A 16,942-nucleotide genomic window follows, 5' to 3' on the forward strand; every position below is an offset into this window, starting at 1 on the left:
CTGACTCTCCCTTCATCAATCTATCCAATATTCAGAAGCTAAAATATTCTTCCTTTCTCTTCTTTGAGCACCACGCCACAGTCCCCTAAAGTTTCTTCACAGGCTCCGTGTCTTGTCACATAAAGTCAGTCTCTTTGCTCTCACTCTGTCCTCGCCCCCTGCTCAGTTCTGCCTCTGCCACTATCTCATCTCTCAATGCTCCTTACTTCACTTTCTGTGCTCCCTACTTCACTCTCTGTGCTTTGCCCCCTCTTCTGGCTTTGTTGTTTGTCTAATATGACCCAGTTCTTGCACCTTAATTCACCTTGAGCATTATCATACTCTCCAAGCAGTCCCTGGAGTTCAATGGAACTGTTCATGGAATAAGATATCACCCAAAGATGAATAAGGATGGCAGAATTGGAATCTTCTAATGTGACTTTTTAAAAATCTCTGTAAATCATCATGCAAAGCTATGGAGCTATAGAAATGTTTTATCATAATAATTATAATAACCAGAGAAGTGGCAGCAGCAGCAGCAGGAGGAACCTTCCTATCAAAGGGAATATAATTGTCAGCCAGCTTTGAAAGGAAAATGCAGTTCACGGAAACTGTAGGAATTATGGAAACTAACATAATTTGAGACTCTGTCATGTTTCTTACCTCTTCATCCCCTTTGCCTTGCTGAAGAAGACAATGAACTTTTCTTAGATTTTTCATCACTATCTCTTCTTCATTCACTCATCTTCTTGCCTTCCTTCTTCCATGCTGCCCATAAGCATCAGACTCCCTTCCTAACCTCGCAGTTATCTGTGACAGATGCTCATTTCTCTTAACTCAAATTACTCCTTAAAATATGCTTTTGCCCATAAAGCTCACATGTGCTAATTTCTGACAGTAAAAATGTGATAAAGATGAAATTCAACCAATGTGGGGAAGGCCAGTGACAGAGACCTATTTTTTTCCTGGTCTTTTCAGAGCCAATCGTATTGCTGGCCTTCAATGTAAACAACAAATAATATCAAATGCTGCCTGCCTGAGCTGAGCTGAACAAACACAAGCTAGGATTCAGAGACAATGGTCTTTTTGTAGATTTTTTCAGCTTGACCATTTCAGAGGCCAACAGAAATGCTGCCTCTCTCTTGGAAAAGAACTGGAAATTGTTTCTTTTAAGAAGGGATAAGGCATGTGAACACAGTAGAAATACTCAGTGACTTCCGCCATATGGCTTGTTCCAATTAACTCGGCTCCAACACAAAAGCAGCAGCCTGAAAATATTAGCAGGTAACCAGCTAGAGAAAAACACTTCTGCAGAAAGCTTTGATATATGGTTTGTATGCATAAGAAATGTTCTAACCAACCACTGCTGATTCTCAGATGGAGGCTGAACTCAAACCAAACCTTGGTTTGAGTGCTTATGGAGTGCAATCAATTAGATCACAAAGATTTATCAGTTAACTATCTGTCTTACTGCATTTGAAGCCATGGGTGCTCTTTTTTTTATGAGCAGTGTCATGAGAGTGTTCTAATTTTCACCTTGTCCTACTACATATTTACAAAAATCTACATTTACAGAATTATTTAATTTTTGCAAATACAATATATTGTATGTATACCTTCACTGTCGATCATGAGAAGTGGGGATCACCAAATATGTATTTTGATTTCCATAGCAAAATGCACCCTGAGATAAGTACCTTTTCTTTGGCATCACAAATCCCGTAGAAAGAGCAGAACCCGAGCATGTTATTTTTGAGATGCATAATGAAGAGACAGCCAGGCAATTCAACACACTTACTTTACTACATCCATTAACAACTTTAACTAAACACCCTAGATGCACTGTTGCAAAAGCAACAATTTGACCAAAAGGACCACACTTGGGCCCCTCAATTGTTTTAGCCACTTCCTATATAAGTGTTCTTGCTTGTCTGTTTATAACAGAATCATTGTCAGTCATTCTGTAGTCAGTGCTATTAGAGGAAGTCTTAGGCAAACAGATAGCTGTTTTCTTGTGTTATAAGAGTGGTAAGATTTGGGCTCATCCTTATCTCTCATGTTAGTGAGATCTACAGCTGAAGGCTTGCTGGACCTAAATGGGGAGCAAGTGTAGAGTGCCAGTATGATGTGTTTTTGTCAACCTGTTTTAGCTATTAGGTGAACTTGCTGCAGGTTGGATCAGTAGGACTTTCATGACCAATAAAGTTGCAGTAGTCTAGACTAGTGGTGAAAAAGCCATGGATAACTGGGCTAAATCTGCATCTGTTAGGAAAGGGCAGAACACACTGACTAATTAATGATGGAGAAAGATTTCTGGGAGTCTTGGATTAGCCCCAGGCCAAAAGATCAAGCCAGGTGCATTGCTTCGGAAAGACCTTTCAATAAGAAGGCTCATCACATCAGAATATTGTGAATGCTAGCTCTTAAACAAGACACTCTCCTGCAACAGTGGAGAAATTGGTATGTGTGGCATTGCTACCAAGGAAGGCAGTGACGAATAAGAAAAGAATATTAAAATGGTAATTAAATATCTTTCACAAAGGATTCCCTCTAAAATCCAACGTATATCAAAATTAATCTTTAAATTATTGAATATGTAATCTTTAAATTACATGAGCTTTTGATGAATCAGATAAAGAAAGCATATCTAGATTACACTATGAAGCCTAACTTTTTAGCTGCATTCTGACCTTGGTTTGTTCTTTACACTGAGTCATTGAACTCATGGACAGATCCCAGCACATTCATTTTCCCCTTAGGGACAAAGTACCACATGGTAGTGTAATTGCCAAGGGAAAATTATTACTCTGTACTGAATTATTTCCATCATAAATCCAGAACCAGTCAAATAGACTCTGTCACAAAAACGACAGGGTTGCTTGCTGTACAGTGATGAGAGTCCCACATACAAATCTACCATAAATCCATAAGCCCCACCACCTACCAAAGTCATTTTGAATCATGGGTTTAAATCAAAATTAGAAAACCCAATCTGGCAGCAAACTGGTCAGCACTGTTGAAACAATGGAAATTAGGTGATTTACCTGACATTGGTTTAAAACCTATCCCATGTCGTCTGTTTTATATGAAATGTAAAGAACATGACTAGCTTTCTGTTTGGATAATTTTTTGTTGTGTGTCGGGGGTGGGGGGAAAAAATCAGGTCTTTTTAATGTGGACATGCAACACAGATTCTTTCTGCCTGCAGTTCAGCTTTAGAGCATGCCGTGGTATATAAGAAATCAGACAATATTCACCAGTCTATTAAAGGCAACTTAAAATAGGAAGATGATCTGTTGCCCTTGCTGCTCTCATTATAAAAGTATTTGCCTGCAGTTTTCTACAGCAGATTTTTATGGCAGCAATAGTAGAGAGGTAGCAGCAGATATCTTGAATATGGAACAGAAAAAAGATCTTTGGTAGGAAGGAGACATATGGAGCCAGGAGATAAGTTCCCAAAGACCACAATAGTCACCTCTGACTCCTGCAAGCCTGGGATGCCAAAGACAAGAACACTAGGCCCAAGAGATCCACAATCTGGGAAAGAAGAGTGGAACAGGCATTGCTAACCCCTAAAGCATATGGGCTGCCAAAGACAGGTATTATCTGTAGAGATCCACCTGTCTGAAGAATAAGACAAGAATCAAAGACTGACCATCCTAGTCCTCTGCCTCCCACTGTGGGCTGACTTTAGTTTTCTAAGGACTTGTCTAAACCAGAAGGGTGTAAATTCTAGTGAGCACTAGCATGTCCTATGCTAACTGGCTCATATGGACACTTTTGGCATGCACTAAAAGTTTCCTAGTGCATGTTAATGTCCTGTTTCAAACAATACTATGTTAACGTGCACTAAGAAATTAGTAGAGCATGCCAGAAGGGTCCACACATGCCAGTTAGTGCGTGGTATGGTAACATGCACTAGAATTTACACCCCATTGATATGGGCTGATGCACCACGTAGACAAGCCCTTAGGCAACAAAGCTGCTTGCCTGGCCCCATCCAACTCAGTTGAGCTATGACAATTTACACCGGCTGTGGATTTGCTCCCATGTGATTTGAATACAGCAAATTAGATCTTCTCTCTGATGAACATTATGCTACTATTTGGCTTGTAAGTCAACTTTAATTGCTAAATGTAATTAGCACTAAATATTTATAGTTTCAAATAAATAAAACAGGCTTTTAATATGATGGTTATGAGTCAGGCTTTACTATTATTATGGTTTCTTAATTCCAAAATAGTTGAGGACTTGTCAAGTGACTTTCAGTTCCACATGAGGACATTTAAAATATCCTACAGAGCAGAGCTCAAATTGACTGCAGTTAACAGGAAATATCATGTGCCTTAAATTATCTCATCCCGTGTTAGAATAAACAAAAGCTGATGTTAATTTGAATTAATCATTTACCTTTGTTGCAAAACAAACAAACTTCATACTAACTGTGCCAGTTTTCTTCCCTCCTTCCTCAAAAAAAGATAAAAAGGAATCTTGTGCTTCTTTCTGCTGAAAGTTAAGAATATATGATAAACTATATAATACCATATTTTCCATTATCATGAATCCCTGATCTCTGAAAAATATGTTATACTTCAGTTACTGAAGAAAGACAAATGTGAATGTATTTCTGGGACTAAAGGAGATCAGTTTCAAATGGCTCCATTATCTAAAGTGCGCTTTATTCTCTTCAAAGGTGAATTTTTGGGAGGAGAGTGGAGCAACCCTTTCCTCTTAGCTTGTCAATACTCTAATGTGGCCCCACAAGAGTGGCATATCAACACAGCATTTTGGAGCGAGCCTCCAAGCTCAGGTCAACAGACTCGTCCCTTCCCTAGGCTTCAGAGTCCAAGCTCCAGCCCCAGCTGCAACTTCAAAGCACTGTCTGTACAACTAGCAAGAGCCACACAAGCCCAAGTTTGTCAACCCAGGCTGGGTGGCTTGCTCCAAAACGCTGTATAGACATACCTAATGTGCTGAAGGAAATTCAAAAGTATTTAGATGAATTTCTTTAGTATGCGCAGCATTTTATTGTCTATTTCTCTCTCCCTTTTCTGATGTCTTCACTTTATATAAAAGAAAGCAAAGAATTGAATAGGTCAGAGGCAAACGTGGATTTAAAAATGAGGGACCTTCCTAATGAAGGACAGTTGATTTATGTCAACTGACAGTATATGGGCATAATCCTACAAATATGCATGTAAACTGAGTTACTCATGTGTGGGGATGTCTTCAGGATTGGACACCACATCTGTAAAAGCAGCCTTCTATTTATGTACTTATACAACCCTGTGACAGGGCACTCTACTCACTGCTAGGACAGTACCTCCTCCTGGCTGTTCTAGGGATTGGCTTTGCAAGGTCGATGCCCCTTCCCATGACTGCACATCATCTCTCTACCTCTCTCTGTCAGCAGCCTCTCCCTCACTCCATGAGCTGCTGCTGCCAATTTCCTGTCTTTCTAAATCCAGCCCAGCTCATTTCTCACCAACTGGTCCACCTCACTCAATCCAGGGATTGCTTAACCACCTGATTCCCCTCAGCTGCAGCCTTTTGGGTAATTACAATCTACATTAGCCCTTTCAGGGTGAGTGTGGAGTGAACCCCGCATCACAGCCCCCTACCAGTACAATACTGATCACCTCACAAACTTTTTGAATATATCCTCTTAAGACACAGCGGTTCTGTGAAGTATTAACAACCCCATTTTACAGATAAAAGTCTTAAGAACAGGGAACTTAAGTGACTTGCCCAAGGTCATATGTAAATTCTAGAGCAGAGACAGACTATTCATTTAAGTGGATACCATATCATTGCTTGTGAATGATCAAAGCAAACAACACCAGAAAACCTGGATATGGCAGTTGAAATTTGGAGAGATTTTGAAATATATTAATTGAGCCAGAGGAGAATTTCTACCACAGTCAAAGATTGGAAAACCTACTAATTTCTACACAGGAACTGAATCTAGATTTCCTGAGTCTCTGTCCAGTGCCTTAACTACAAGATGATCTTTCTTCTCTGTTAAACTTGTGGATGGTGGAAGATCCATTCTACAAGCCAGGTAGAAACAAGCGAAACACAACTTTCATTCAAAATACTTGTATTTAATTTAAAACCAGCAAAGTGATCTAGCTGTTCTATTTCAGGTGAGCTACAATGAAATCCTGATCCATGTTTTCAAAAATTGCATTAAATAAATCCACAAATGCAAATCCAAAAATCTGAAAGCATAATGTGCACTTGCAGTTCAAAAGTTCACACTTGCAGTTCAATAGTTCAGAGTGTGTGTTCTGTCATATGAATCAAATATATATAATGCAAAAATAGTGCTCAAACACATCAGACAACAGTCGTCATATGCACAGATTAGAGGAGCACTGGGTCTGGGATGAGAAAGGCTCTATGGAGCCTCCCTTGTTCTCCTTGTTTCACTTCAAACACCAGGCTGAGTGTTCTCTATTGATTCAAGCATAATTCTGCTGAGCTCTTGTTCATGTTTGTGAGACAAATGGAATGTACTATTCCTCTCTCCAGGCATCCCATGGGAGTTCATAGCTCCTGCACTGTTATGTGGATGCATCCATCACAAGCTAACCTCAAAGGCCAGCTTGGACCATCATGTGCCAAAACTATAGCTAACAAATTTTTTTTTGCTTCCTTGAAATTATGATCACATTTTCCTGACCCAATCCACTTTGGATTGTTGCTGAGAAACACTGTTAAGATAGTTCACTGGATGAAATTATTCCTGCCATAACAACTCAGTAGTCCAAGGAATAAGTGAGGCAGAGTTACTTTTTTGTGGGGCTGGTGGATAGATAATAGCATCATCCACTTTTCCAGGAAATATGTACACTCCATCAAGATCAATCCAGTGCATCAAGTATTCTACAGAGGGCTCAAAGAATTCACATTTACTCTTTTTGACATTGTTTCCCAGTTGTTGAAGTACCTTATCCAAATTCCTTACATGTTCTCAGTAATTTACTCTATTGACTAGGATGCTCTCCAAATAGCACTGGTTCCCTGGACTATGCTGTAAATTTGTTTCATTGCCCTTTGGCATGTAACAAGAGCAGAAACAATGCTGACATATATATATTACAGCAGAACAGACTTTTTAAGTGTGCTTATTTTCAGGACCTACTTTGACTCTTGTATGAGCATATGCAAATATGAACTGAAATGCTTGTCTCCAGCCAGAGTGGAGAGCAAGGCTTTGCTATGTGGTACTGATTGACATGCAGAAAGGCACTGATGGTTACCTTACAATATTCATGGGCCTGCACCCTCCCATCCTTACTGACCAGGGGCACAACTCAGACAAGATTTATGTGAAAGGGTGAACCACTTAAATTCTTGTGAGAAGCCATATTAGAGACAACAGCTGCAGTGTTGTTAGATGAACAAAATGTTCATGACACAGTGCAGCAAAGCGACTTGCCATATACGCAGAGATCATTTGGATGTAGGCCAGCATTTATTAAAATGATAGATAATATCTATTGCCATCAATCAACTGCAGTCCACAGTATCAATTTAGGATAAACTCCCTTTGCTGATACACAGAGGCACTTGTTAAGGAAACCATTTAGCAGCATTATTGTTTGCCTTTGTGTTGAAACCATTAGCAACTGCTATAAGGAGCAATAATGAGGGTTGAAAACAAAATGCACATTTAGATAGATAGCATATCATTGTTTGTGAATGATTAAAGCAAAGTAACACAAACAAACCTGGATATGGTAGTTGAAATTTGGAGACGTTGGAGAGATTTTGAAATATATTAATTGGGCTAGAGGAGAATTTCTACCACGGTCAAAGATTTGAAAACCTACTAATTTCTAGCTCTGGAATCTTAAGTGTGTCCTTACAAAACTCACTTTTCTGAGCATTAGGTTGAACAGGGCTGTAAGTAACATAATTAAGGATAATATGAATCCAAGTATCTTGAATATGTTGGAAGACTTTTGATTCTGGAATAAATTAAATCTTAATCTCTGGGGAAGGTTTAGTGTGATAAAGATGACTACAACTCCATAGTTTAATTATCACTCAGATGCTTCCACTAGACACTTCAGGGAAATATTTTTCAAAAACAAGGAGAACAGCTTTGGATTTTAAATGGAGGCATGTAAACCAAAGGTTAAAGGATAGATTAGAGTGATAGTCACAGCTCAGAGTTGAGAAAAATGCTCCAGGAAGTGCTCCAGGACCCAATGTGCCAAAAGGAGCCAATGGGTGTTGCTGGTGTCCAGAATCTCTGTTTAGGTACTTAACTTTAGAGTCCCATGTTTGAAAATGTTGATCTATGAATTTGCAAAGGCCACAGAAAGACTCAGTATCAGAGCTGGGATTAGTGCCTTGGGCAAATTTGCCGCCATCAGATCGACTTATCTGGATCAACTGAGCGGTCAGTGAAGACCCACTCAGTCGATGCAGAAATCGATGTATTAAGACCACCTTCTCAAGTGGCATAACGCTGCATCAACGGGAATGTGGTTCCTGTCGGTGCAGTGCAGTGAAGACGGCACGCAGAACAGAAGCACCGAAGTTGGAGTTACGCAAGTTTTTTGCATAGTTTGCGTAACTCCCGTCGACTGCCGCTAAATCTCCTAGGTAAGTGTAGACAAGCCCTTGGTCTCAGTTCGTTGCTACACTACAGAATTACTTCATTGTAATTACATCACTCAGGCGTGTGAATAATCCACATCCTGAGTGACATAGTTATACCGACCTAAGCACCACAATAGAGAGCGCTAGATCAGTGGGAGAGCTTCTTCCAGTGACATAGCTACTGCCTTTCACAGAGGTGGATTAACTAAGCCAAAGGGAGAAGCTCTCTCCCGTTGGTTTAGAGCATCTTCATTAAAACACTACAACAGCGCAGCTGTACCAGTGCAGCGTTTTAAGTGTAGACCTACCCAAAATGATGCTCCCTCTCCCACAACTGAGTTACCTCACCTCTTTGCATCCAGATGTTATATTGGCTGCTCAGCAGCAGAGCTGGCTCAGTCTCAGGCAGCTGACAGGTAGGAAGCTTATGGTGGACTGGGTAGCATTGCTCCCATGTATGTGAACTCACCAGGGGTCTTCTCAAAAATCAAGGCTCCTAGGGCTATGCTTTTTCTGGATTCCAAAGGACAAACCCAGAAGATGGGGGCTGTGAGGAGAATGTGATCTTTAGGGAACAGAAGAGATGCTTTCAACCCTAGCAATCGATTTCCAGCTATAAAATTATGCTCAGAAAGAAAAGGGCTAGAAAATTACTTGTCTTAAAAATAAATGAAAGCCAAATTTTACCTTTACATTGCTAGTTCCCTGTTATGACACTGGCTGACCAGGTCATGCTAGAGTGTATTCTAGTCAGTTCACTTGTGCATATCAAAGTAATGGTTAGATGTGCAAGTGTGTATTCAGATGTTTAAACTTCATAAAACTAATGGGATGTTACATGCATTGTTTTCACTTATCTGTTCCCATCATAATCTAATTTTGAAATTAGCACCTTTTCTAATAAAATCCTTCATTAGTATTCCCCAAGGCTTCTTTGATGTCTGATGAGTTATTTAGTGACAGGTGTAAGCCTTGGGGAATGCTAATGAAGGATTTTATCAGAAAAGGTGCTAATTTCAAAACAAATGGCCATTGAGGTGAGGACGAGAGGTCAGAGACTCAAAGTACATTCTTATTTCCCATCAGAGGAAAAGCCACAAATTTCCACCAGGCTCAGGCTCTAGGACCACATGAGAATGGAGGGTGCCAGAGTCTGAGCTCCAGCCCAAGCCCAAACATCTACACCACAGTTAAACAGCTCTCTAGCCCAAGCCCAGTGTGTCTGAGTCAACTTACATGGACAAGCTGCAGATATTTAATTGCAGTGTAGACAAACCCAAGAAGTGGTGCTGGGGTGGCGATTTGTGGTCTGGGAGAGAACCCAAGCTACACACACTATCTGGGACAGAAGAACAATTTCCCACAACTACTCTCAGGGTTCTCCCAAGATAAGAATGGAGCAACTCCATTCATCACCACTAAGGTCCACAAGCTAATCATCCAAAACTCCTAATCAGTGGTATAAAATGCTGCTGAAAGAGCTAAAAGAATTAGCATGAACATTGTATCTTTGTCCTTTGCTAGCAGATCACCAACTAACATAACCAGTGTAGATTCTACACCATTGCTAGGCCTATAATCCAATGGACCAGCATCAAGAAAATCTGAATATTCAAGAAACTAACAGAGTTGCCTTACCACAACCTTCTCAATGACATTGCCCCAGAAAAGGAGATTGGATACCAGTTGATAAAACAGATTGTCAGCATCAAGAGTCAGTTTCCTGAGCAACTGACATGCAAACCAGCATCCAATCACCTTGACACTTTAGACTGACTAAAGCGCAAGCAAGAGCAAAGGAACATTGGAAATGTGCTACGTTTCCAGAGAGGAAATCAGTAAACAACTCCAGAGCTGGCAGGAGAATATTAGCAAATACTGGGGCTGTATCTACTGTATGAGAGACTAAGACTATTCAACTTCCTCCCACTTAGTACACCTGTTTAAATATTATATTGTTGAAAATCTGATGTAACCTAGACCTACATGCTTGGTATGATATTGGATTATGTCACACCCTTAACAAGCATCATAGACTATAAAGGACCTTAGATCCCAGGGAGCAAGAGGAAATAGGCATGATACCACAGGCACTGGGTCTCTGATATACTACCCAGCAAAAAGGACAAGAAAGAACAAGATATGCTGATATGATTTTCACCCTCAAGAAAAGTAAGGTGTTTCTTACTTCTTATAACACCACTGAATGTAACTATCTGGATTACCCTTTGCTCAGTTTAAGCCTAGATATATTGTGCATACAATTTCTTCTGTTTTAATTTAATTTTCTCTGACTGCTCTTAATAAATCTCCTTTTACTACAACCCCTCTGGTTTTAGACTGTCTGGAAATTTCAGGCAGCCCACATCAAAGAGGTTAGCCTTCAACTTCTAATTGAGGCAGTGAAGGAAGAGTTCCTGAAGCCTATTCCTGTTCAAGATTTCTGGTCAAAAAAGACTATGGGCTTGTCTACACTACGAGTGCTTTACTGGCACATCTATATCAGCTATCTATGCTGACAAAGCCCTCCAGTGGAGACACTGGTTATACTGACAAAGAATTACTTTGCTGATACAATTAAACCGTCTCCCCAAATGACGTAAGCTATACTGGCAGAAGCATCCTTTTGCTGGTATAACTACACCTACGCTAGGGTTCTTGCTGGCATAGCTATGCTGGTTGCAGGAGGTATAATTTTTTTCCACACTCCTTGCTGACACAGCTATGCCAGCAAAGTTTGCAGTGTAGACTAAACCTAAGAGATTGTCTCCCATAAAATATGTCACTGTCAGTGCTGCAGTTCTGCAGATGTTCAGGATGTGCCTAGGGACCATAGTTGAGAACAGAGTTTAAGGAGCATTAAGATTCACTCTTACCTTACCCTAAAATAAATCCACAGAATTGACAAGATTCTGGGAAGTCAGACAAACCACACAGAGCATCCAAACTGTAATAATTTTCAAAAACAATTCAGTTCAACCCCTAATAATCTGTTGTGAGCAAAACAATGGGAAAGAATAAACTCACACTTAATAGACCAAACTTTGGAAAATGAAAGCTACAGAACTTTAAAATGTTCCTGGGAGGTATCTATTCATCTGTATTGTTTATGTTTGAGACACCACTGTGTTGGAAATGTAAAAGTGGAGACAAAGAGGATCATGTACAGTTTGGAAATGTAAAAGCATATATGAATTTCAAAAGAAAATATTCAGTGCTCCAAGAAAGATTATAGAAGTAATTTTGCAGCTTTCCCCACACCTGTGGGTATTAAATTACACTAAAGAGTGAACCTGGTACATCCTCTACAAACAAAATGTAGATAAAATTAGCATTAATAACAGCTAGAAATATCATATTAGGATGCTGGAAAAGTGAGTTAAATCTCTATATTGCAGAATGGTCATGATTCTTACCAAGTTCAGCAACTGTAGGGAGTATTTCAGAAGCTTCTGGTGTGGGGTGTTCCAACTATTCAGGCAGAGATACGGTGCAATGTAAAAGGGAGTTGTTTATTTTGGAACTAAGTTTTAGAAAGGCAAGAGTAAAATCTGCCTGCAGTTTTCTTTAATTTAATTATTTTTAGTGTGAAAATATTAATAACTAAGAATTTTAAAAAGTATGCAAGTTCTCTCTTCAGAGTGCATGCATGTATCTGTGTATGTGTTGGTGTATCTGTGATAATCATGTAACAATTACCACCTCTATATCTAGTTAATGATGTTACTTACTCTCATATCATGAGCACAGACAATTACAGAAGTGTACTCTCCATGTGTCACATATTACTATGTAGGCTGGGAGAAGACAAACATACTGCACTGAACATCAGATTGAAATAGTACAGTGTATGAAGCATAGGTAAAGAACTAATCATGGTGATGCTCAGCACCTGAGTTGAGATTCTGTGTTGTTCCTCTTATGAAGAGTTGCATAGAACTTGCAGACCAGGGGTGAGGGCTAAAGTGGCTTTAAGCTACCTTTGTGCCCTTCTGATCCTGTTTAGCAAACTGAAAGGCCCTAATTTTGATAACCCTGAGGGCCAGTCTAAGTTACAACAGTTTCCAGTGTCTGCTGTATGAGTCACAGCAATGCCCAGAATCTCCACAGTCCTGTCTCATATAGCCAGGCCCCTACCACCACAGGCATGACCTGTAAGTCATTATTTGCAAGATGGTCCTTGGAATGCAGCCTTACAGCTTTCTTTTACAGTGTTTGCTGCAAGGGAATTCTTCGTCAGATGGAACCTCAGCTTTTGGAGCCTCTTTTTTTTTTGTGGCTCTGTCTCTTTTTCCCAGCAAAGGGGTGATTGAGCAGGGGTAACGTTCTCCCTATGGTTCTTTTTTTTTTTTCCCCCCTGGGGGAGAGGCGATAAGTGCAACTGGGATCAAAGAGTAATATATCTGGTGAAACAATGTGACTAAATTAAACACAAGCATAATGATGCTTCATCCTTTGTCTCAGGAAGAAAGTATTCTGTACATGAACTGAAAGGGAAACGATAAGGAGAACGTCCAACACTTCTCTGAAGAAACATGGTGAGTTTATCTAGCCCCAGAAATTTAGCTTATTATTCTTTGAACACTGAATGTAAATCTGCTGTAAGTAAATATGCAAACCCTTCCCAGAATTACACCCAGATTCTCTTGCAAAGCAACCTATTCATAGTGATATATACTACTCTGCCCTGTGCAGAAATAGAAGAAGAAAAATAAAATAAGGATCTAACTACGGATCTCCATCACAGGAGCATTTTACTCTAGGCAAGTAATACATATGTACACATTCTAATGTTTATATTAGCTACTTTCTTCTGCAATGCAAAAATGCTAACTTCAGCAGAAGACCTCTGTAGCTCATCCCTCACAATATTGACTCACCCAAAGTGCTTTAAAAATCACTGCACTTCAGTCATCTCCTAAAGGAAATGTAGTAGTGCTCAGCAACACTGCAGAACAATTTGGGAAGGCAAGTGAGGCATGCCTTATTCATCTGAACCTGGGGGAATACTTAGGTAAGCAAGATATAATAACCCAATACAAACTTGGCCAGTTTGTAGACTGTTTAAAGACTTTATTTAGTCTGTAAAAAGCACTATGGGACCTTTAATGATTACAGGCAGTCAGGACTTTAGCTTTACATCTCATCTAAAAGTGGGCACTTTCAACAACACAGTGCCCAGGGCCATTATCTCAGTATTGATTCAGTGGGAAGATGGCCTTCTGAATTACCAGTACAACTTCTTGTAGTGCATGGATTTTTGCTGAGGTACTGGCCAGATCTGACATTGTTTAGTTTGTGGAAATTGAAGAGATCACAGCCTAATATTGTATGGCTGCAGGCAACTCCAGCTTTATTAGCAATGAAAAGAAGCTTTGAAGTTAAACTAGAATATGTTGTTTTACTGTATATGCAGTAGTACTTTTAATAGTCAAGGTTGCTCAGAGCACTACAAAGTGTTCTAGTGGCAATGTAAAACACTCAGGGTGGAATGCTGGACCCACTGAGATCAATGGGGCTAGGATTTCACTAAAAGTGATGAACTGTAATTAGTTTTGCACATGTGCATATGGGAAGGTGCAAGCAGGAGTTAAAGGGGATAAAAGGAAAAGGGACAGTGATCCCATTCCTCTCTCTGGCTCAGGTAAGCAGTTCTTCTCCATAACTTTTCCTTCTTAGTCTGGTGCGGTAACAGCTCCATTTTTGTTTCAATCTACTATAACCTCTCTCTGCACTCCAGTGCCCCTATGCAAGGAATAGTCCTTGTCCAGGATAGCACTGGCAGTGGCATCAACATCCCAGAGGAAGTTGGAAAGGAATGTGTGGGGGAGGGAACACTGACATCTTTCATTCTGTCAAAAGGTATAGCTGGGGCAATCCTGGCCTGCATTCCTCAATGACATCTTATCTGGTGACATCTATGTCTACACGGACGGCAGCAAATTTGCCACCATCAGATCAATTTTTCTGGTTTGACTGAGTGGCAGTGAAGACATGCTCAATCAATTCGGAAGATGATTTAGTAAAACCACCTCCTCAAAAAGCGTAGCGCTACGTCAATGGGTATGCATTTCCCATCAGCGCAGTGCAGTAGAGACAGCATGCTAAACAGAAGTTATGAAGTCGACGGAAGTTATGCTAGCTACTCTTGCGTAACTCCCGCCGAATTTTGCTTGCAGTGTAGACTAGAGTCTCTGCGAAACTCTGCTGATGCAAAGCCCCTCCGCATTGCTGTCTATTGCAGTCAGCAGCTTAAAGCCAAAATCTGACCATAATATGTCAGCAAACAGAACAGCCAATAGTCTTAGCTATAGTTTTTACACAATCTTTGACCTAAGGATGATTGGGTGAGAGGAAGAATGTTCCCAAGGATATCAAGTATCTTAAAGCTGTGAAGACTCCAGTTCTTACACTTCTCTTTACTCTTTGCCTATAGATTTAGTCCTGAATTAAGACAGATGAGATTCCATTGCCTTATGTGGTAAAGAAATAATTATTTTACAAACATTGTATTACCTAATCTAATTATGTAAATAAGCAAACAATAATGCACTAAAATACTATATAAAATTTGGAACTTTTCAACAGAGCCACAACCTTCCATGTGGCATAATCATCATCATCACAGAAAAATCCTTCTATGATGGATTACCGAAAACATATTGGAAAATGATATAACAGTATAAATCAGAGAAAAGAAATCCTGAATCTTGAAGGTGTTTACTATTACAAATTAAATACACTACTAGGGTCATTTAGAATAAAAAAGAACAACAAAACCAAACCCAGTTCATTAGTGAAATAGGGAAGAGATTATTATTCTCCAAAGTGTTATATTGAACTTGCTGCAAAATTGAACAGGACTCTGAAGACTTAGGAATGCCTTACAGCAATTATTGATCAAGAATGGTGAGAGTGCTATGGACAGTGCTTTTGCGCCATACCAGAGGGGGAAATAAAATAAAAGTAAAGAAAGGTAGCAGCAATTAAAGTAGGTTAAAAATATTTAACTTCAAAACACACACATCCTCTGAGTAAATGAATGCAGGAATTGTTACAGGTGCATATATTAGGTTAGATTATCTACAGGAAAATATACCTGGCTAAATTGAATGCATCATCGATCAAACCTGCTCGGTTACTGACAGAGATAACCTGTGAGGAGAAAACCAGAAAAATGGAACCATTTAGGATGATAAAAGCAGCGTCACAGCTCACACATCAAAGCAAATCCTAGACATGAAACCAAGAGCTTACCTCATGGTTCCTCATTAGTTGATCAATTAACAACCTCCAATTCCTTATGTCATAGTTAACCCGAAAGTAGCCAGTTTGATTGATGTTCCCCAGCAACCAGCTTGTATCGTCTAAAGCAGCAATTCTGTGATGTTCTGGAAACAAAGAACAAGGAAAAGATTTTTTTTTCTTTAATTTGAAAAGGATTTAACATTCTAAAAGTACATCTTTTACCTATTCTTTTTCTTTAAAGAAATACTTGTGGGAATAAAATAATTATTTCAATTTACATAATCTTCATAAATCACTAGTAGAATATTTAAAAGAACAGATGAACACTAATGATACAATTAATTTTGTGTCTTAATTATAATTTTCAACATGTGTTCTACCTCACGTAATATAAAGAGGCAACTCAGTTTGGACCCTGATCTTCCAATCCTACCTGCACCCACAAGGATCCAGTTACAGAATTGGGGCCTTGGAGAGACATTTTTTCAAAATACCCTTCATTAAATGACTGTGAAGGCAATTGCTGCTTCAAGACTTGGGGCCTTATTCTGATTTCCCTAAGTTTTACACAAGTTTAACCTTGTTGATTTAAAGGGAGTTATTTCTGGTTTACACCAGTGAAAGTGAGATCAGAATCGAGCCCTTGGTTCACAGGTAATCTCTAAATAGCTTTGTGCATAATCAGTGGACACTGGAGCAGGCCCTCTATTCTCAGGCCATGTCTACACTGCGAAGTGAAGTCGACTTACTTTAAGTCAACTTTCAGCAGCTAATTTTTAGAAGTTGCAGCAGCGTGTATACACTAAGCTGTTTGCGCAGGTCTCCTGCGTTTACCCTAAGCACTCTTAATTCGAATTGAAAAGCAGTGCAATGTGGGTAGCTATCCCACAGTGCAACTAGCTGCAATGACTGTTGGGACGAGTGTCATCGTCCCAGGATGCAACGCTGCTTCCCCCTTCTTCTTCCCCCCCAAACAAACAGGAAAGGTATTTTTGCGCCGTTTTTTTACTCCCCGCGCTCGCCATTGCTGCAAGACATGGAGCCAGCTCAACTCTGCACTATTATTGTGAGCGTCACAAATACATCATGGCTTATCATT

The 16,942-nt window shown here is 39.7% G+C and overlaps 1 protein-coding gene across 2 annotated transcripts in view; it reads right to left on the reverse strand.

Moving 5' to 3' along the window:
- The window catches only part of TRHDE (thyrotropin releasing hormone degrading enzyme), a 288,144-nt gene that overhangs the window by 40,009 nt on the left and 231,193 nt on the right, over window positions 1-16,942 (reverse strand). For both annotated transcript variants that reach the window (XM_067564009.1, XM_067564010.1), the window contains exons 11-12: window positions 15,853-15,986; window positions 15,695-15,750 (exon numbers count right to left, since the gene is read on the reverse strand). In XM_067564009.1, the coding sequence (XP_067420110.1) occupies window positions 15,695-15,750; window positions 15,853-15,986 (190 nt within the window). The remainder of the gene's footprint in view (window positions 1-15,694; window positions 15,751-15,852; window positions 15,987-16,942) is intronic.

This window comes from Emydura macquarii, unplaced genomic scaffold, assembly GCF_026122565.2.
Source record: "Emydura macquarii macquarii isolate MOO-44397 ecotype Brisbane River unplaced genomic scaffold, CSIRO-AGI_Emac_v2 contig_2636, whole genome shotgun sequence".
Lineage (NCBI taxonomy): Eukaryota > Metazoa > Chordata > Testudines > Chelidae > Emydura > Emydura macquarii.